This window comes from Spermophilus citellus, assembly GCF_964194105.1.
Source record: "Spermophilus citellus genome assembly, chromosome: 17".
Lineage (NCBI taxonomy): Eukaryota > Metazoa > Chordata > Mammalia > Rodentia > Sciuridae > Spermophilus > Spermophilus citellus.
Genome location: NC_138199.1, coordinates 1,984,565 through 2,006,113, shown reverse-complemented (window position 1 = coordinate 2,006,113; position 21,549 = coordinate 1,984,565). Strand labels below are relative to the sequence as shown.

Sequence of the window (21,549 nt, the reverse complement as noted above, 5' to 3'; positions counted from 1 at the left end):
AGAGTAATTAAACACACAAAGCCCGTGTTTAACTTTGTAACCCCACCCTGTTCTCCTTAATCTTTACCAGGCTAGTAAAATTGAAAACACAAGTAGCAATTTCTCAGGTCCCCAGTCTATTTCAACATAACATGGAATTTCAAAGGGAGAGAAAAAATGACTTCAGCCATCCAATTCCACTCAGACGGGCTGAGGCTTCCCCAGAGCCTTCCTGATGACCACACTCTGGACATCCTGCTGGAATCACACCAGAGTCCGGCCTGGAAGCTCGCACAGCCGAGGACGGACGTCTGGGCTCGCACCGCGCACCAGGTGACAGCGCGATCCCAGGACCCGGCCACAGCCGGCTGCGCTGGGCCTGATCCTCACCTCTCCGCCTCTTCGCCAGGAAGGACCACGTTACCTCCAGCGGTAACGACTTTTAACAGACCCACAGGCTTCAAAACATTTTACTCCACAATTGTTGGATGTTTTTTGAAAACTTGGGGGGAGTGGAGGACAGGAGTGAAGCACGCACATGCGCACACCCGCCTCGCCCGTCTGGAATTACGCAACCGGTCTCACTCGCGTGGCGGACTTCCCTGTGTCACGTGACCGCTTCCTCCCAAGTACCTGCCCGCACTTTCCACTCTCCTTAGAGTGCAGACGGGTTCCAGCGGCGAATTTTTAAAAAAACAGCTGGCTTAAGTGAAGTTATACCGCTTTTAGGAAATTCTTCTTTATTTTTTCTGTGTAGTAGAAGAGTCTTAGGCTGGCTATATTTTCCCTAAACTCTCTTAAAATGTTTTTTAAACTTAAGCATCCCCCCGCGTTTGGGATGGTTTCCTCCACCCGCGGGGTGGTTTGAACCATTCTTTACCTCCGGGCGGGGGGAAGCGACTAGAGGTGGCCAAGAAGGGGTGTCTGGCAGATGCGCGTCGTTCCCCGCCGGACTTCGGAGTTGCAGAACCCTGGCTGTATTGCTGGATGTGGCTAGTTGTGCAGGGCTCCTCAGATCCTGGGGCGCAGGGAGCGCTTGGGCGGTTCCAGCTCCCCCACTGCAGGGCCGGTGGTTGGTATGGCCCGGCCGAGTCACGCGCCCCGGGGTTCGGCGCCGGGGCTGCCGGAGCGGCGGGGTCTGCGGGTGAGTTTGGTGGCGCTGGACTCGGCCAGCTCCCTCGAGGGCGGGGCTGGGGCTGACAGACCTCCTGTGGGGTCGGGTCGGAAGTGGCCCTTGCGGCGCTCTAGTGGGACGCGGCCCCTCAGCGACCGCGACCTGAGCCTGTTAGTCGGGGGCGGGGCAGACGCGTTGAGGTGCTGGGCGAGGGTCAGCTCCGGGCCCTGGGCTGCCGCAGGGATTTGGCTGACTCTGTGTTGGTCCGAGGTGGGCGAATGATTGGGGGTTTAGGACTGAGTGGAAGGCATCGCCGAGACCCTGAGGTATGGGGGGATGATGGGCATGTTCCCCAGGAAGGTGACCTGGGTTAACCCCCCGCCACCACCAAGTCAGGACCCTCCATTTATTCTCGTTGAGTGTTACCGTGAGACTGCGCTCTGACTGCCCCCCACTCAGGTTGGGTTTCCCTCTGGCTTGGGCCCTTTCTCCCGGGCTGGCATTCCTACAGAGCAGAGTCTTCTGGATCAGCTCAGCATCTTGCATTAAGGATTGAAGGCTTCTGTTATCCCCAGTTTGGTGGGTAGCGACAGACTCATTCTCAGCTCAGGGATTGGCTTGTGGATGGAGGTTCAGGGTGCTCACTGGCAGCCTTGGGAGGCAGAGGGCAGAAGGTGCTGATCCTCCAGCCCTTGGATACCTGGCACAATCATCCGTGCCCAGGCTGGCAGGAGGAACTTTCTGTTACAGCATGGAAAGGCCACAGTCAGACTGGTGCTGGAGGTGTTAGATTGTCACCATTGTCATTAAGTAATTGAGCAATAGTGATACCTGACACTGCCTTTGCTCTTCTGTGGTGTCATATGTCAGGGAGCTCTGTAGAGGGAAATCCAGGTGAAACCAATAGAAGTAGTAGGGCTGGGAGTAAGTCTGAGCTGGAAGGAATGCCCTGTGGATCTTTTCACTGTATACTTTTGGGATCCCAGTTCAGACCTAATGAGACTCCCCTATGGCCAACTAGTTCTAGGAGTTAGTTGTATGTTTGCTACTGATTAAGATCAATCATAATACCTTATTTATCTACTTAGTTCTCTTTAACCCTCCACAGTCCTAGGAGAAGATCTCAAGAAGTAAGGATGCAGTAGACCAGGGCCAGGGCACACCGTGTAATGAAAAGATGGTGTGGGCATCATTGTTCAGGCCCAGGCTGGTGGCTCAGCCATTGTGGGTGGGCATGTGGGCAGGCACATTCCTCTTTGAGGAATTGGAATACTTGCTGTAAGTATGATGATTGAAGAGACTTGTCAGGTGGCAGAGGATTTCTGCCAGTGCCTTGAGTTCTAGAAAGCTTGTTGGAAAGGAAGACTTGTTCAGCAAACATCTGGTAGATATAGAATTGGAGAATGACTAAAGAACCCAGGTCATGCTGCCCAGAATTCAGATGCCACATATGATGTCAACCCCGAGAGGCCCCTGTTTCTCAGCTCTAGGGTGAGAAATTCCTCTAGGCTGGCAGGAAGAACTTTCTGTTACAGCATGGAAAGGCCACAGTCAGACTGGTGCTGGAGGTGTTAGATTGTCACCATTGTCATTAAGTAATTGAGCAATAGTGGTACCTGACACTGCCTTTGCTCTTCTGTAGTGTCTTGTGTCAGGGAGCTCTGTAGAGGTGCTCAGAGAAGTAACATTTGATGTGATCTGACTGCTATGGGTTAAAGTCCCAAGTAGTAGATCTTTGTGACTCCAGAGCAAAGTGTCATGTAGTGTTCCTTACTGCCTTACAGTGGCTGTCTGGGACTGTGGCATACACGATCAGTATGTTCAGAGCTCTTGTGGAAGGAATGCTTTTTCGTCAATAAGAGTAGTCTGTGTTGATCCTGAATGCTGGGCAGTATTAGGTTAGCAGTATTGCCTCTGGTTTCCTTTTCCCATTTGGGAAGGGGACGAGAGTAATGTCTAGGTCTGTGGTCTGAAGGGCTCAATTGGCATGATGTGTATGTTGCCAAAGTGACCTTAAAACCAGTGGCTTTATATTTTAAAGATATTTTCTATTTTAAAAAGATCATAATAGGTCTGGTGCTGTAGCTCAGTGGCAGAGCGCTTGCCTAGCATGCATCAGGCACTGGGTTCGATCCTCAGCATCACATAAAAATAAATAAAATAAAGGCATTCTGTCCATCTATAACTACAAAAAGAAATTAAAATCATAAATATGTTTAAAGAGATCCCTTTTCTTTGATTTCACTTCATATTATTATTATTTTTTAAATATTTATTGTTTAACTGTAGTTGGACATAATACCTTTATTTATTTATTTTTTTTAAAAGAGCGAGAGAGAATTTTAATATTTATTTTTTAGTTTTCGGTGGACACAACATCTTTGTTTGTTTGTGGTGCTGAGGATCGAACCCGGGCCGCACGCATGCCAGGCGAGCGCGCTACCGCTTGAGCCACATCCCCAGCCCCAATTTTATTTATTTTTATGTGGTGCTGAGGATCGAATCCAGGGCCTCTCACGTGCTAGGTGAGTGCTCTACCACTGAGCCCCAGCCCCAGCCCTTCATATTATTTTTAGTAGAAATGAAGATTGAATTTAGGGGTGCTATACTTCTGATCTATACTTCCCAGCCCTTTTTAATCTTTATTTTGAGACAGGGTCTCAATAAATTATCCAGGCTGGCCTTGAATTTATGATTCTTCTGCTTTAATCTTCCGAGTTGCTGGGATTAATAGGTGTGTTCCACTGTGCCCAGTTAAGGAGATCCTTTTTCAAATATTGCATTAGAGGTGTAAAACTTTAGCTTCAGTGTCAGTTGCTATCAGCCACTGCTCAAAATATGAGAGGGCAAACTGAGTACAGTGGCACATTCCTGTCATCTGAGTGATTTAGGAGGCTGAGGCAAGAGGATTACAAATTCAAGGCCAGTTTCAGCAACTTAGACCCTCAGCAACTTATGGAGACCCTGTCAATTATAAGTAAATAAATAAGTAAATAAATAAATAAATCTCCCCTGATTTCAATCCCCAGTATCAAAACAAAAAAACAAAATTTAAAAATCCCCCCAAAATGAGAGGGCTGCTAAACCATTCAGAACCACAGGCATATTAGCTTTCTGTTACTGTGACAAAATACCTGAGAAAAATCAACTTACAAGGAAGAATTTATGTTGGCTTATAGCTTCAGAGGTTTTTAGCCCATGATCACTTGGTCCTTTTGATTTGAGCCTGTGGCAAAGCAGCACATCATGGTGGGTGTACGTGATAGTGCAGAGCTCTCACTTCATGGCAGCTGGGAAGCAAAGAGAGGGGGAGGGATGGGGGTCCTCAATGACCTAACTTTCTAGTAGATCCCACCCAAGGGTTCCACCCCTCCTCACAGAACACATGGCCTATGGGAGATGTTAAGATCTAAACCATAACAACAGATGAATCTCCAAATTCTCTTTTGCAATGTCCTAATTTGAGGTTGACTCTAAGCTTCTTGAATGTTTTTTTCATGCTGGTTTTTTTTCCCCCTTTTCTAGAATATATCAGGTCTTGGGGTATGACAGACATTGCCATGGCTGACTCATGTGTACAGACTTTGCATTCTCTGTGTTTCTGCTAAGTATAAGGTTAGTATTGATGCTGGAAGAAACCTTATTTCTTGTCCCTTTATACCTCAAAGGAAGATGTGGGCTCCTTTTCTCGGGTTATATCCCCGCTTTAACTTTGGGTGCTGATTCCCCTTTTCCTTCCTAGCCACACGTATTGTAACAGTGGTCACTTTGTCTCTTCCACAGTAGATTTTTATTTTTTTATTTTTTGCAGTGTTGGGAATGGAATCCAGGGCCGTATTGCATGTTAGGCACACACTACCACTGAGCCACACCCCTAGTCCCACAGTGAATTCTTCTTCTTTTTTTTTTTTTTTTTTTTGGTGATGCTGGGGACCACTGAGCTACATCACCAGCCCTTTTTTATTTTGAGACAGTGTCTCACTAAGTTGCTTAGGGCCTCTTAAATTGCTGGGGCTGGACTTGAATTTGCTATCCTCCTGCTTCAGCCTCCTGAGCTGCTGGGATTACAGGTGTGTGCCACCACACCTGGCCCCACAGTGAATTCTTAAGCTACTGTTGTCCTTGGCCCTATTGTTGTGAATCCTTGTTTCAATTCAGACCACTCGGTTCCTGTGCCAGTAGACTGTGGCCTTCCCCTAGTGTGCCCTGGAGGCTCTCCTGTTTATGGATATCTCCACTTTCTCTGCCCACAGTTGTCATCTCTCCAGGACAACTCCTAAATAAATAATTTATCTAGCACATGCTAATTTGGTGCTTCCTGTGTGTAGATGCTGGGGATATAGCAGTTAGCGAGACCAAGTCTCCACTTTTAGGGACCTTTCATTTTATGGGGGAGCATATTCAAACACTGGGGTTCCTGGTATGAAAAGTGCTAGGACTTAACGCAGGGGAAGAGGAATGACGGAATGAAGGTGGGTGGCTGCATGGGTTGGGTAGGGAGGGCCCTGGGCGAGGACAGGCAGGTGGAGGCCCCATGGTGAGGAGTGACCCAGGCAGAGATCCTGGGGTGTTGGGGTCTACCCTCTGTGATAGTGCAGTTGGAATCTCTGTAGAACTCTCAGGCTTTTTAGCCAAGTGTCCTGTTGACTCCCAGATAGAGGATGCTGTCACCAGCTACCTCCCCTCCCTTCCCCTAGAGGACTGTTCCTACCCAGTTACCTACAGTCTGAATCTCCCAACTTTGCCCCCCCTCACACCCTCAGCAACCCAGGTAAGCTAATGTGACTTGCCAAGCCTTGGTTCATAACCACGCCCTGTCGGCCAGGGAATGAGGACTTGGGGAGGGCCTCTTCCCTCCATCTGCCGCTCTTCCTCTTCTAGTCTTCCATGTTACTTTCTTCAAGTCCCATGTCTCCCCACTAGCAGTCTGCTGGCCCTGCCTTGGAAATGTTTACTGTCTGCTGCCCTCCTCCCTGCGCAGCCTTTGGCCAAGGCCCCATTGATTCTTCCTCAGGGCAGTGGGGCCCCTCAACTGGCTCCCTCCCTTCCTCCCTGCTCCTAGATTCTCTTCTCTGCACACCAGCCTGAGGGAGCTTTTCCAGCTGTAGTTCAGATCTTCCCATGCCTCTCATCAGAGCCTACCAGATCTCTTCCAGTCTGAAAATACATTCTGGGGCCTATTTCTAGGGCCTCGAGGCCTAGAAGCCTGAAGTCTGCTTCCTGTAGCCTTGGCCCTCAGCTCTTGCTCCTCTTCAGAGCCGCTCAATCCGCAGGCACTGCCCCCATCTCTCCCTGGCGCCTTGTGGCGCCAGCCCCTCCCTGCACCCTGCTACCTTTAGGGGTTCCACTGTGTCCTCTGTAGCCTTGTGTGTGTGGGAATGAGTAGTGTTCCCTGTGTCCCCCTTGGAGGTGTGCTTCCCAGGGGCAGTCTCACAGCCCCCATCTCTTGCCTGGCCTGCTGGATCAAGAGCTTCTCCCCGGGTTCCTGGGTTGCTTTCTTTGTGTCGCTCTCGTGGTGTGACATTACACGTGTTGCTGCACTGGATGTCACTCCGGGGTATATATTTTCCCTGTGTGCTCTGCTGCCTCTCTGTGCAAGTGTTTACTCATGGTTTCCTCCTCTGACATAGCTCCCCAGGATGGGACCCTGTCTGTCCTGCTCTTGTCTCCTGTTCCTGAAGCAGTGTGGCACAGAGCGGGTGCTCAGCCTGTGCCAGCTGGGTGGTGACTTGCTTCTGTCCTTGTGGTCCTGGTGGTCCTGAGGCCCTGGGGAGGTTGTGATCTGAACAGGTGAAACCACCTGACACTGTCTCCATCCCCACAGGCTTCTGCCGATCTCTAAGGCACCATGAATGCCATCGTTGCCCTCTGTCACTTCTGCGAGCTCCATGGCCCCCGCACTCTCTTTTGCACGGAAGTTCTACACGCCCCTCTACCCCAGGGGGCCGCGAATGGGGACAGCCCAGGCCAAGGGGAACAAGCCGAGGAGGAAGAGGGCGGCATCCAGATGAGCAGCCGGGTCCGTGCCCACAGCCCAGCTGAGGGGGCCAGTGCGGAGTCCAGCAGCCCAGGGCCCAAAAAGTCAGACATGTGTGAGGCAAGTGTCTTTGAGGGGATGTTTTGCCTTCTGCTGGAGGTGGGAGGGAGGTACGGGAAGGAAAGGAGACTCTGAATCTGGAAAGCACAGGAGAGGCCTCAGGGACAGCCCAGCTTCATTACCTCTCTGCTGCATGAGCTCTCTGTAGCCCTGGCTCTTTCCCTTCACACCAGCTTTGGCTTTTTAACCCACTCTGTCAGCAGGCAGTTGTCCCCAGCTTAGCCTTTGCCTTTGTGTTCACACACTGCAGCTGTGCTAGGTTCGGATCTCCTCAGCCCAGCAGCCTCGGGGGTTTCCCGCTCTCAGGATCCTGGCACGCCTTACTGGGTCACTGTATGAGCTCTGGAGTGAAGTTGAAGTTCTCTCAGTGGGCCACATGGGAGGAGCTGGGCCAGGCCTGAAATCAGGTGGGGGTTGGACCTGCACTACAGTGGGAACAGCCTGTTTGATTCTCCTGAGAAGCAGATGGTCTGTAATTTCTGGAAACACCTGTGAGGGATCCAAAAGGGAGCAGAACTAGGGAGAACCTTCTGAGAGGAGTGTCGGATGGTTGCCAGGTCATTGGAGAGACCTTGAGCATTGGTTTCTGTGGCCTTGGAGCCCTGAACCTCTGAGAAGGGCTTGCCTCAGAGTCCTCATGTGCCCAGGGCTGGGGTGCATAGCCTCAGAACCACTCCCTGCAGTACGGTACTTTTTCAAGCTGCTGCATTAACTCTGAAGTCCTGCTTCTGCCCCATCACTGTGGGGCCCCTTGCCTGTGGCCAAGGCCCCTGCCAAGTATTTGTTCAGGACCAAGGACAAAAGCCTGGTAGAGGGACTAGTGGCAACACCTGAGAAAGTGGTATAGCTCTAGACCCTTGGTATCTTTGTTTCTTTTTTTTCCTCATGGTGCTGGGCATCACACATGCTATGCAAGTGCTCAAACCCCTGGCTCTGGACCTTTGGAGCAGCTACTTTGCATCTCAGCCTCAGTTTTTTCTTCTTTAAAATGGGGCTTCTTACTATAATCACCTCACGGGGTTCCTCTGTGGATGAGATAAAGCATGCAAAGCTCTTTTCATAATAACTGCTCCATGAATAATCAGTAAATACATTATTACTAGCCTCTGGCAACTTGTGGGAGCCCTGAATCCAGGCCTTCCTCCTTAGAATACATTTAAATGTTCAGATAAGAATAGATCTAGGAACTGGTTATTTTATGCATGTATGTATTTTACTGGGGATTGAACCCAGGGGCATTCTACCACACCTCCCCCTCCCCCTTTTTTAAATTTTTTTTTTAATTTTGAGACAGGGCTGAGGCTGGTCTTGAACTCACCATCCTCCTGCCTTAGCCTCCTGAGTAGCTGTGATTACAGGTGTGTTCCACCAGGCCTGGCAGGAGCCAGTTATCTTTCTACAAAAATAGATCACACTTTCTAAATCCAGATCTACGTATGAATAAGACAGTTTGTGGCCCACTTCTAACAGGTTTTCTTTTTCTTTTTTTGGATAGGGTTGCCGGTCACTTGCTGCTGGGCACCCAGGCTATATCAGCCATGATAAAGAGACCTCCATTAAGTACGTTAGTCACCAACACCCAAACCACCCCCAGCTCTTCAGCATTGTCCGCCAGGCCTGTGTGCGGAGCCTGAGCTGCGAGGTAAGCTCCAGGCAGACGTGGGGTTGTGGGGAAACTCACCCCTGCATGGGATCAGTGCCAGTTTGGGATCGGGAGATGGAAGGTGTTCTTCTTTGCTTTTCTGCGCTGACAGAAAGTATGGCTACGTTGGTTGCCTGGAACACCCAGAATATGTCCTGGTGGACTCTCCAGCCCCACCCCCCATTCTGGGGTTGGAACCCAGGCCCTCATGCATGCCTGTGCTTTAACACTGAGCTACATCGAGCCTCTTGGACTCCAGTTTCTAAATGGGTGCTGGCTTTTTACTTTAAGGTCTAAAATCCTAACATACAGATTGGGACATACTCCTAAGATACAAATGATTTCTAGGACCTATACTTCACTGTATCAAATGTCACCTTTTTTTACCATCTCAGTTATCACTCTACATTTCAGGGATCATCCAGTGCTACTTAGAACCTCCTCTTGGGTCCTAAGTATGGCTCCTGCTGTCTAGCTTGAGTCTTAGCTTCTATGTTTTTATCTGTCACAAAGAACTCATGATCCAGATACTAACCTTTCCTGGTGCTGTGTCCACCCCGTCAGACCCTCTGAGCCCTGTTGATTCTCACTGTTCTTGTATACCTGCCTGCAGCTGTTCCCCTCTTTTAATTCCATGCTGCACATCGGTCAGTAGGCAGACAGGCCGTGTGCTTGAATTATATGTAAAGTAAGAATAAGTGTGTCATGCAGAAGGGACTGGAGGACTCTGAGAATTGAGGGTGCAGATTTAACTGGACGGACTGCAGTTTTGACCTGCCAACTCTTCAGTCTACTCCTGATGAGCAGTGGCAGGGGTAGAAGGAATATTGGTACAGGAGTTACATATTTCAAGGGGAAAACAGTAGCAAACCTAGGCACCTTGGCACTCCATGGTCACCAGTGTTACCTCCAGAAAGTTTGTGGGACCTGGGGTGTGGCTCAGTGATAGAGCATGTGCTTAGTCCCCCCACACCAGAAAAGGAAAAGTAAGTTTGCACACAAGAGTAGATGACTGCTGGGCTTTCCATTCTCTGTCTGCTCCTGCTTTGCTGTTACTGGCTGACTTATGCCAAAAGAAAGGTCTAAGGAGGGGCTGGGGGCGTAGCTTAATGCACTTGTCTAGCTCGTGGGCAGCCTGGGTTTGACCTGTAGAGATCTGAGGAGGTGGCTTTGACCTGGTGTTCCTAGAGCAAGGAGGGGACATCCCTCCAGTTGCTGTGGTTTCTTCCAGGTGTGCCCTGGCCGGGAAGGGCCCATTTTCTTTGGGGACGAGCAGCATGGTTTTGTGTTCAGCCACACCTTCTTCATCAAGGACAGCCTGGCCAGGGGCTTCCAGCGCTGGTACAGCATCATTGCCATCATGATGGACCGGATTTACCTCATCAACTCCTGGCCCTTCCTGCTGGGGAAGATCCGTGGGGTCATAGATGAGCTCCAGGGCAAGGCCCTCAAGGTGTGTCTGAGAGGGAAGGGGCGGGGATGGCACTGCTGTGGTCGCTGAGAGCCCAGGCAGGTGTCCCCTTGGCCTGCTCCACTGCATACCCAAGTGTGGTCTCTTGGCTTCTGATTCGGGCATGTGTGTGCCTCCTGGCCCTCCCACCTGCTTTTCTGGCCCCTCCTACTCTGCTGTCCTGGGTCTCCTTGGTTCTGGCTTCCTCCCTGTTGTCTCTGCCTCCTCTGCCCAACATGTCAGAGACTATGCCTTCGTCCTATCCCGAACCCCCAGGAGCCAGTGGCTGGATAGGAGAAAGGATGGAGGAATTCTGTGCCAGCCCCTGTCCTCTGGAGGTGCAGCCATTCTGTGTCAGAATGTCAGGCTGCTGACGTATCCTAGGCTCCGTGTCCGGAGAGCAGAGTGGGACGTCTGGGGGAACACCTGTGGTGGCTGTTGCGAATGAGCAGGTTCTGGCTGTTGACTGGTTATGAAAGAGGCTGCCCTGTCCCTTCACATTCCAGGTGTTTGAGGCGGAGCAGTTTGGATGCCCGCAGCGAGCCCAGAGGATGAACACAGCATTCACACCTTTCCTGCACCAGCGGAACGGCAATGCTGCCCGCTCGCTGACTTCCTTGACCAGCGATGACAACCTGTGGGCCTGTCTTCACACGTCCTTTGCCTGGTAATGTAGAGTCGAGGGTTTCTGGCAGCTCTTAGAATAGGAGAAGTTACCATGTTTAGGTGATCTGTGGTTGGGGAGAGTGATCCTGGCTGGGTTGCACAGCAGCCTTCAGGTAGAGTTGGGTCCTGTGTGCGTAGGACTGTGGAATCCTTGTTCTCTGGGCATCTCCCCACTGGTGTGTGGAAAACACATTTAGGTGGACCTCACTTTCCAATCATACAAAGAAATATTTCTATAAAAAAGTTAGTGATCCCCTCCCTTTAAAAAAAAGTGCATGTCTGCAATCCCAGCAACTCAGGAGGCTGAGGCAGGAGGACACAGGTTCTAGACCAGCCTCGGCAACTTAGCAAGGCCCTAAGCAATTTAGGCAGACCCTGTCTCAAAATAAAAGACTGGGGGTGTAGTTCAGTAGGAAAAGCCCCTGGATTCAATCCTCAGTACCAAAGAGTAAAAACAAAAACCTAAAGCAACTTTTATCTTACATAGCTCCTGTGGATTAAGAAGTTAGGAGTTGCTGGGGTTGTGGCTCAGTGGTAGAGCGCTTGCCTAGCATGTGAGGCCCTGGGTCCATCCCAGCACTACATAAAACTAAATAAACAAAGGTATTGTGTCCATCTACAATTTAAAATATTTATTTAAAAAAAAAGTAGTAGTTAGAAGTAACTTAGCTGGGTGCTTCTGGCCCCGGTCTTCTTGGCTGGAGCTGCAGTCTGCTGAGGGGCCACTGGAGGCCCTGGAGGGGCCACTTCCAAAGTGTCCCTGAAGGGGCAGTGAGTACGTGCTGGCTCTGGGAAGGGGGCCTCGGATCCTCTCCATGTGGATATGCCGCTGGCATCCCCAGAGTGACTGGTCGGGGATGGTGGGGTATGCCTGGGCTTGGCGGGTACACACTGCCCCTTCTGGCACTGTTAGAAGTGTGCCCTGTCATTAAACCCAGACCTGGCAAGGTGAGGGATTAACGTCTTGAATGGAGGCGTGTCAGTGAGTTTTGTGGACATAATAGTTTTGTGGAACCAGACTGTTCCCTGGCCACAGGTGGTATCTGTTCCTTCCACTGCAGAATATACTCACTCCTTGTAAAGACCCCCCATCGGTACTTATTTCTGTTCAGAGTCAGTTTGAAGCTCTGAGTCAAGGATCCTTGTGTAAATTTGTGCTGGTGTGGATGAGGCTTCTGGGGTGCAGCTTCCAAGGTCCTGTAAACTAAAGGGGAAAAGTATTGGTCCACCCACCTGACATACAGTCCTTCCTGTGTTTAAGAAAAAAATTGGCAAGTGAAAATTCATATATTTATGGCCTGCATTGTGTTCTGATACAGGGTCATGTGTCACATAAAGACATTTCAGTCAGTAGTGGACATAAAATCGTGCTCCTGTAGATTGTCACCTGATGACATCATAGCTGTCTCCGTTTGCACAGGCACACTTTATGGTGTTCATATAAGGATGAGGTCACCGAGTGATGCACACTGCCCTGTTAAGTGATGGGTCTCTGTCGTATGATGGCTAAGTCACACTTGAGACATGCATTTCCTTTTTGTTTGTGATGCGAACACTTAGACTCTATTCTTTTAGCTTCCTCTTATATTTTAAAAAATCAGTTTTTATTCAAGAGATTTTATACAGATGCAAAGTAAAAGAAATAATGCAGTGAACCTGCCCCCTCGGCTATTGACTTTGACATTTCCTTCTCTCCTCTCATTTTTCATATTATCTTTTTTTTTTTTTTTTTTTTGGTGGGAGAGTGCTGGGGATTGAACCCAGGCCCTTGTGCATGCAAGGCAAGCACTTTACCCTCTGAGATATGTCCCCAGCCCTCATATTATCTTTTAAACCAACAAAAGTGATGTCATTTCAACTATGAATATAACCACAATACCAATACCCTGTCTAACAACACTGACTCGTTTCTTGGTGTCATCCAGGGTATCATCCAGGTTCAGTGTTCCCTTGTGTCTCAGAGGTGACTTTTGAGGCAGGATCTGAACAAAGGGTTCCTCTGACCAGCACCCACCCCCATTTTCCTCGTGCCCTTAATTGATTAATTATATTTGAGGTAGTGGGGATTGAATCTCACTCTACCACTGAGCTCTATCCGGCTCTTTATTTTGAGACAGGGTCTCGGTAAGGTGCTGAGGTTGGCCTGGATTGAACCCAGGGATGCATGACCACTGAGCCACATCTCCAGCCGCCACCTTTTTTTTTTTTTTTTTTTTTTTTTAATATTTTATCTAGAGATAGGTCTCAGTTGCTTAGTCCTCACTAAGTTGCTGAAGCTAGCTTTGGGCTTGCGATCCTCCTGCCTCAGCCTCCCAGGCTGCTGGGATCCTAGGCGCCCATGACACCTGGCTCCCATGCCCTTTGATGGACCTCAGCCGGTCGTGTCCAGGAGCATAGCCTGCATCCTAGACAGGGCCTGGCATGTCCTTGCAGTAGCGTCCAGCAGGATTTTTCTCATTTTTTTGGACCCAGGGGTCTCCCTTTGTTGCCCAGGCCAGTCTCCAGTCCTGGGCTCAAGTGACCCTCCACCGAGTCTAGAGTCTGGGCCTGCAGTGTGCACCACCACACCAGGCTAGCCTTTCCTTTAGACCCATATTTTCTGTGAACAGGTAGTTGGATCAAGGGGCTCAATGAACTTTGGTCCCAGTGTTTCCTTCAGCAAGAGTACATCATAGCTGGCGCTGTGTTCTCCAGGCTCCTGAAAGCATGTGGCAGCCGGCTGACGGAGAAGCTCCTGGAGGGTGCACCAACAGAGGACACCTTGGTTCAGATGGAGAAGCTTGCTGGTGAGGCTGGGTGCTGCTGCGTGGGCCCGTTGCTGATGGTGGCTGTGGGAGCCGCTGGCTCCTGGCCATCTGGTGGGAGGAGCTGGTGAAAGGAGGCCCGGCTCTGAGGAGGCCAGAGGTTGATCTTGGTGTTTTGGTTGTGATTTTCTGTCGCCTTTTCCTTGATGGTGTCTTGAAAGAATCTGTTTCCCAGGGAGGGCTGCCTGTAGACAGCTACTGACTGGCTGCTCTCCTCCCGCTGTTTATGACAGCCAGGTCCTTGGCCTTGTAGATAGTGTTTTATTCCCTGCTCAGACCACTGTTGTTTCAGTGGGACCCATGTTTCCCCAGCCTCCCAGGTGTCTGGTCTTCCCCAGGTTCATGATTGGACCCTTCACGTGTGGGGCTCAGGGTCCTGGGTATCTGACTTCCTGGGACCTGCGTGTGCCCCAGCTTGGGATCACAGGTATGCATCCTGGCTGAGTTTCCTGCCAGAGCTGGTTTGATTTCTGGTGGTCTGGGTCCACCATTCTCACAGCCATGGGTGGGAGAGTGGACTGTGATGTGTGTCACACGTGGTTTGTTACTGTTGATGCTTCCTGTGCTTCAGGTTACACACGATAAGCTTTCTGAATTGCTGGAGCTCTTGGGAGGTTTCCCCAGTAGTCACGCACTTGACCTGTACAATAACTCTCCCAAGTGGAGAGATTCAGGAGTGAGGTCTCCACGAGAGCAGAAGAGGCTCAGAAAAGATGGAACCTCACAGTGTGGCCTTAACAGGCCTGTAGATCACCTGGTCCTAGAACTGTTTGTTACTGCTGTGGATCAAAGACTCGCAGGCTGGTGCATACCAGAAGGCTTGTTGCTGGCACAGAGAAAACAGGTCTGCTGAATCTCTTAGGAGAGCCTGACAGGCATGCAGGGCTCTGTGTCATGGTTTGGGTCACACAGGAACTGGGCACACTTAGGAGTCAGCCCTGGCTTCAAATCCTGGTTCTGCTCCTCCTGTGCACTCTTGCCTTTGAGTCTCACGTGATCGACCCATAGATGTGATTGTGCGGATTGGCTGAAGGGCCATTTGTGTCATATCTGTGAGGCAGGGATGGGAGTGGCTGGGAAGACTGAGCATAATGTGCGGAGCTGGCGGAGGGTCTGCTCAGGGACCAGCCCTCAGCGCTTCCATCATTGGTTGCATTTTTCCTACCAGCAGGGAGCAGCTCAGGGCCTTTCAGTAAGTGCTTCTGAAACTCGGTGTGACCCTGGGCCAGGTGGGCTGTGGCCGAGTCCTTCCTGCCCTCCCAGCCAGTAGCCACACGACGGCTGGTGGAGTGGCCAGGAGATGCCTGGACTGCGGTGGTCGCCGAGTGAGGCAGTGTGTCTCATGACTGTCCTTGCCGTCTGTTGTGCAGACTTAGAAGAGGAGTCGGAAGGCTGGGACAACTCTGGGGCCGAGGAGGAGGAGAAAGGCCCTGTGCTGCCAGAGGGCACCGAGGGCCGGGAGCTGGCCAAGTGCCCCACCGGTGCCTCCTCACTCTCAGACTGCGGGAACTGGCAGTCCCGAAAGCTGTCAGTGTTCAAGTCTCTCCGGCACATGAGACAGGTAAGCAGCAGATGTTCCAGCTCCAGTCGGAAACTCAGGAGAAGAGCCCAGCCTTGTCTGTCCCGCACACTCTGTCCTCTGGGCCTGGCTTTCCTGCTCAGCAGGGGTGACTAGGAGCCTTCTCTGTGGGTGACTGAGGGCCCAGTGGGCATTGGGATGTACTAGCCACAGGACCAGTGCTCACCTTTCCGGGTGGTTGGCTCCCTGTGGCTCTCTGATCTTGTCATTGTAGAATCTCGTAAAGAGATGACTAGCACGATTATTGGTTTACATGAAGCCTAGACTCTTTGTAGCTTGAAAATGATGATCATTCTTAGAAAAAAATTGGAACTAACATAAATATACAGCTATGATACTTATTGGTGTGTCCAGACAACAGCATGTTGTGAAGTCCAGAAGGCACCTTGTGTGTCACACTTAAGACAAAACAGTAACACACTAGATCAACTCTCAAATTGGGTCAGATGGGAGCAGAATATTGTTCAGTGAAGAGGGTAGGTTGTCACCTTTTTACGTTTTTCTGTGTTTTTATAATGATCATTGATCTTATCAGAAGAGAAATCTTTCTGTTTTGGAAAATGGAATGAAAAGAGTGTTTAATGGCTGATGCCCCCTGGGGCTTCTGTTTAAAAATGCCCATCTGTCTCTTCCCCCACCCCACCCTGTGTTTGGCAGGAGTTGGTTGTTTACTTGGATAAGGGAAGGGATCTTGGATCCCACTGCAGGTGGGAGTACTGAGGCTACAGGGTTGGTAAAGTGTGGTGTCGTAGAGACTGTTTTGTTTTGTTTTGTTTCAAAGTCTAGTTTGTCTTCTCAGAAGCCATAAGACAGTTGAGCTCCTGTAAAATGTCCGTGTTATGGGAGTTGATAAAAGTGGGGCGGGAGAGGGATTTTTGGGGATTAAAGAGTAAAGACAGGACAACCAAAAGCAGTCTTGATCCTCTGTTGGCGTCTAGATGAAAAGAATCGCAGCTGCAAAGAATATGGTCGGGGCAGAGGCTGTAGCTCAGGGTAAAGTGCTTGCCTCGCCGATGTGAGGCACTGGGTTCTATCCTCGGCACCTCATAAAAATAAATAAAGATACTGTGTGTTCATCCACAACTAAATCAACATTAAAAGAAAAGAATATGGTTAGGAGGCTGATCTCATGTGGTGGCTGACCATTGGGTGCTCCTGGTTGTAGTGTGATCTGGCTTGTGGAGGTGAAGCCCTGGGTCTTCCTGGGTGCCGATGTGTTGTGGTGCTTGTGACTCATTTCCAAGTGGCTCGGCACAGTGTGCTTATAGAGGGAAAGAAACTGTCGTAAAAAGTTCACACCTTTTTGCTTCAAATGTTTAAAAATAAAATTGGGAGAAATATCTTAAGGTGCAAGAGCTTTGGAATCTTGCTTTTAGGTGCAAATGTGGGACTTCCCCATCCCTCATCCCTTAGGCCACCCAGCCTCCTCGAGCAGGAAAGTGGCTGTCTCTCCCCTCCCCCACACCCTCCTTTGCTATACAGAGAAAGTTTGTCAACAACTGAAAAAAGTAACTCTCCTCAGAAGGAGAGAGAAGCTCCTTCTGTTCGTGTGGGGAGAGCACTGCATGATGTGTTTCAGGTCCTGGGTGCCCCCTATTTCCGCATGTTGGCCTGGCACGTCCTCATGGGGAACCAGGTGATCTGGAAAAGCAGAGACGTGGACTTGGTCCAGTCAGCGTTCGAAGTACTTCGGGTAAGAACATCTTTTTTCCTTTTACATGATGGGTGTATTGGCCTTGGGTGTGACTTCAGGTGTCCCCATCACCGTGAATGTTGCTCAGCGTAAAGCCTTGGGAGTCGTTCATACCTCAATCCAACACCAGTGCTCTCTGTTCACTGTGAAAGATGGCAGGCATTGACATTTTTATGTCCAGTGGAAGGAGTCTGGGCTGTCCTGACAGAGTGGTAGTTATCTCCTCTACCTCTCCCAACCCCTGTGGCCCCTCTGAGAAGCAATGGGGGTTAGCACCGTGCTGCCACCATGCCACCTCTGCACAGGTGTTCACGAGCCGAGCGGGTTGGGCGTGCACACAGGTGCATCCTTGGACAGTGTGCATGCCTACTGACCACCTGAGCTGTGGGTGCAGAAGTGAATATGACCTGTCTCCAAAAGGAGTGGGGAGAGACACACACCCCAGAAGGTAGACTGTCCTAGGCATTCACACCACAGAGCAAGGAGCTGCATAAGTCAGTGTGTGGCAATGGCCAGGATAGGGGTTAGGAGCCTTTGGGAGATACCCTGTGGCCTGAGGGCCTCGGGGACACCTGGGTAGTGAGCTTTGGCTGCAGAGGGCCTGTGGGTTTGGGTAGTGGAGACAGGAGGGCGAAGGGGACCCTGGGCTTGTGGGTTGTGAGTCTCGCTGTCTCCGCAGACCATGCTGCCCGTGGGCTGTGTCCGCATCATCCCGTACAGCAGCCAGTACGAGGAAGCTTACCGGTGCAACTTCCTGGGGCTCAGCCCGCATGTCCAGATCCCTGCCCATGTGCTGGCTTCAGGTACAGGGGCCACCTGGGGGTGTGCCCTTCCCCCTGCTGCTCCCACACCTTGGACTAGAGATACAACTGAATCTCAGTCACGTGTTTGAGGATGTCCCCTGCTTTCTTCAGAGGCAGGAGGACCCATATGTAGGACCAGCTTTCCCAGTGACCTTGAACTTCTGTTTTCTGTCTTTAAAGTGATTGAAAGTGGGCCTGATGACCAGTGGTGGGAGCGGCTCTCCTAGGTTATGGTTCTCATTGGAAGCAGGTCCCAGACCTGGGGTGGAGGGTGGTGTCTACCCAGGACGGCAGAGCCAGGAATCCAGGGTGGTCATCCTGAAGAGTTGGTGCCCACGGGATCCGGGGACCTTCCGGGGGCTCAATCCTGCCTCTCTGTCACCGTGCTGCCATGCTTCCTTGTCCTCTCCAGTGCTGTCCCCCCGATGAAGTCCTCCGTGCCCTTCGTAGTACACCTGGGCTCCCTGGTTTCCCCACCCTCACTGACGAGCAGAGAGCCAGGAAACTGTTTGTCCTTGGCTGGGGGGTGTGCAGGAGTCAGCTTGGGGCAGATCTTGGCCTTGTGGACAAGTCAGGGACTTCTCAGCATGTCTGACAGGCAGTTGCTGTACTCCCAGGCTGAATGGAGGATGCCTGGCATTTGCTCCATAGCCCCAAGCCAACCCGAGTCCTGAGGTCCCAGGGGGCAGCACAGGAGTCACCTTCAGATATGAGCTTGAAATTCTCCACAACCATTAACTGTGACCTTGGGCCTGTTTCTGAACCTCTGTTTCAGTTTCCCTTGCAGTGGAGTAATACTGAGCCACCTCAGGACTCCTCAGGATGAAGTGAATCAATGAGTGCGATTTATGATTATGTAATGTAAAAAGATAATCCGTTTAAACAAGGCAAAAGTCGACCTTAACTCTGTTCACAAGAGGTTTTATTGGCCTGCCCTCTCCTCCTGGCCCTGCATTGGGGTGGAGCTGCTGTGGAGTGGCAGGAGGGGTGGGCCTGCCAGGGAGAGACTGCAGCGCCTCCCAGGAAGTGTGTTTTGCATTGCCACAGAGTTCGCGGTCATCGTGGAGGTGCACACAGCCACGCGCTCCATGCTCCACCCAGTAGGGTGTGAGGACGACCAGTCCCTCAGCAAGTACGAGTTCGTGGTGACCAGTGGGAGCCCCGTGGCTGCCGACCGAGGTGGGTGCTGCTGCTGGGCTGCTTCCGTCGGGGGTGGCTGCGGCCTGCCTCTGGTGGCAGTGCTGACGCCCTCTGTGCCCCGCCTGCAGTCGGCCCCACCATCCTGAACAAGATTGAAGCAGCGCTGACCAACCAGAACCTGTCTGTGGATGTGGTGGACCAGTGCCTCGTCTGCCTCAAGGAGGAATGGATGAAGTAAGCGCTGGCCGTGGCCGCCATCGCCCTCAAGGCTCCTGACCACGGGGGGGGGGGGGGGGGGGCGGGTGACCTCTGCTGAGGAAAAGTAGGTGCTGTTTCCCAAAGGAGGCCAGGCTGTGGCCGCTGAGGAGCCGCCCAGAGTCGAGGGCAGTGCAGCGTCCAGACCCAGCCCTGCCCCTCTCGAGCCCTGCCCCGGGCCCACTTCTCTGTGGGGTGGCTCCTCTCTCCCAAGAGCTGTTGAGGGTTAAGGAGGGATGCCGAGTATGCAGAAGAGACTCATAACTGAAGTTCTCTTCTGCTGCTACTTAATTCTTAAAATCTGACGGTCAGGGGTGGGTGTGTGTGTGTGTGTGTGTGTGTGTGTGTGTTTGCAGTGCTGGGGATGAAATTTGGGGCCTCCTACATGCTAGGCAGGTGCTCTGCCACTAAGCTACATCTACCCTACCTAGCCTGTTCCCCTTGTTAAAAAAAGAAAGAAAGTAAGTTACTGTGTTTCCTCTTGCCTTGACTTTTCGGGGGGTTACCAGAGATTGAACTCAGGGGCTGTATTGTATTTTGTTGAGAGACAGGGTCTTGCTCAGTCCTCTTGCCCCAGCCTCCCAAGCCCCTGGGATCACCGGCGAGGCTGGTGATTGCCACGCTGCTGAGGCTGGCCTCGAGATCCCAGCTCTGGCGGTCCTCCTGCCTTGGTCTCCCGAGTGGCTCAGGAGCACACCACTGCCTGGCTTCCTCGCTGCTCCCTGGGTCTGGGACCCCAGGGTGCAGGTGCCTCTGCTGCCTGCTGAGTTGGCTCCTCCAAGCGTGGGAGCCCAGCTGGGCCGTAGGGCTCTTGTTGGTCCTGCAGCTGTTCAGGCCCCACGAACAGAGCGCCGATTCTTGAGCTGTGAGTCTGAGTGTCTGCTTTTTGTTTTCTGCAGCAAAGTTAAGGTCCTCTTTAAATTCACCAAGGTGGACAGTCGCCCCAAGGAGGACACACAGAAGCTCCTGAGCGTCCTCGGTGCCTCCGAGGAGGACAACGTCAAGCTGCTGAAGTTCTGGATGACAGGCTTGAGCAAGACGTACAAGTCACACCTCATGTCCACGGTCCGCAGCCCCACGGCCTCAGAGTCCCGTAACTGACCTCGTGGGAGTGGGTCTCCATGTGCTCCTTCTGGAAGATGGTGCCTGTGCGTGGACCGACCTCCAGCTCCCGAGAGGAGGGACTGCGCTGAGTTTCTAGACGCTGAGGTGGAGCCGCGTCCTGGCAGGGCGTGGGGGCTGCGGGGCCCTGCCCTCTGTGTGGGCCCCTCCCACAGCCGTCGTCTCCCCTGAAGAAGGCAGTGGAGACGCGGGGACCACCGGCCTTTGGCACTGTGCGCCCGCAAGGGACGCTGTCAGGAGGACTCGCGCCTGTGCCTCTGGATGAGGAGGTCTCGGGCTGGCAGGAGGAACATGGTGGGCCAGCCAGCTCTGGCGGTCAGCTGCCATCGGTGTCCTCCCTGGGGTCAGCAGCGCACCTTTCCATCTTGACGTGGCAGCCGTCCCTGGGACCTGTGAGTGAGCTGCCTTCTGCTCCATTTGGGAACAGTCAGTACTGGTGCCAGTCTGGGTCAGGTTTGAGCCGGGGCCCTGGACGCGCTTTAGGAGTGGAGGACACCTTCCTCGTCTCTGATCCGCTGGGGTTCGTGTTCTGGGGTTGTCCCTGCTCCTCTACGGGCACGTTCCCCTGCGGCCACCTGTGGGGATGACTGTCCAGACGTGAGGCTCTGTGAAGTGTCTCATCGCAGTCGACTGGCCCAGCCCACTGGGACGGTGAGACCCGCCTCGGCTTTATTCTGCGTCACTTTCCCTTGTCGTTGCTTTCAGCTAGTGAATGTGGCTGCAGGTGACTGTTTCCGGAGTCTACGGCAGCTTCATGTCCCACCGTAGCACTTTCAGGGGATCCGTAGGTTGGAAGGACTTTACAGCAGTTTTCCTGATCTGTTTATAATGTTTTGTGTTCATTTAATTTATATTTAACTTGAAGACTTAAGTTTATTGGACTAGGTCTCTGCATGAGGCCACAACATTGAAACACAATAAATAATGTATTTTTGTAAACTGTTGCCTACATGGTTTTATTGGTAAAATAACAGCTGATGTTCACTTGTGCTCAGCACAGGCAGTAGTGTAGTGTGTCCCGGATGAGACAAGAGCTAGGACGCGGGTGGTTAGGCAGCTCTGTGCTGTGATCATAACACTGTTCTCACGGAGACTCAGGTGGCTACAGTGTCACGACGTGGGGTGATCCTGGGGGACCACCATTGTATCTGTTGACCAGCATTGACTGAAGTGTTGCTGCATGGCATGTGACCATGTCACGGTTC

The 21,549-nt window shown here is 51.7% G+C and overlaps 1 protein-coding gene across 4 annotated transcripts; it reads left to right on the top strand.

Annotated features, from left to right (window-relative positions):
- The first annotated feature begins 1,006 nt into the window (after positions 1 to 1,006).
- On the top strand, positions 1,007 to 21,269 carry FLCN (folliculin). Of its 4 annotated transcripts, XM_081269966.1 has the most exons (14): positions 1,062 to 1,132; positions 3,557 to 3,618; positions 4,619 to 4,708; positions 6,918 to 7,190; positions 8,686 to 8,832; positions 10,064 to 10,285; positions 10,789 to 10,949; positions 13,643 to 13,734; positions 15,123 to 15,313; positions 16,911 to 17,024; positions 17,704 to 17,827; positions 18,875 to 19,006; positions 19,096 to 19,201; positions 20,122 to 21,269. In XM_081269966.1, the coding sequence occupies exons 4-14, from the start codon at positions 6,942 to 6,944 to the stop codon at positions 20,321 to 20,323; spliced, it is 1,740 nt and encodes a 579-aa protein (XP_081126092.1). In that variant the 5' UTR covers positions 1,062 to 1,132; positions 3,557 to 3,618; positions 4,619 to 4,708; positions 6,918 to 6,941; the 3' UTR covers positions 20,324 to 21,269. The 4 variants fall into 4 exon arrangements, with proteins under 4 accessions (XP_081126091.1, XP_081126092.1, XP_081126094.1 ...); XM_081269965.1 differs by lacking the exon at positions 3,557 to 3,618 and having other exon boundaries at positions 1,007 to 1,123; XM_081269968.1 differs by lacking the exons at positions 1,062 to 1,132; positions 3,557 to 3,618 and adding an exon at positions 1,164 to 1,419.
- The last annotated feature ends 280 nt before the right edge of the window (positions 21,270 to 21,549 follow it).

Bases quoted from the DNA above. Each gene is read 5' to 3' on its own strand.
- FLCN (XM_081269965.1), top strand. From the start codon at position 6,942: ATGAATGCCATCGTTGCCCTCTGTCACTTCTGCGAGCTCCATGGCCCC. The intron at 7,191-8,685 runs GCAAGTGTCTTT...TTTTTTGGATAG, and splicing joins AAAAGTCAGACATGTGTGAG to GGTTGCCGGTCACTTGCTGC. The intron at 13,735-15,122 runs GTGAGGCTGGGT...TCTGTTGTGCAG, and splicing joins TCAGATGGAGAAGCTTGCTG to ACTTAGAAGAGGAGTCGGAA.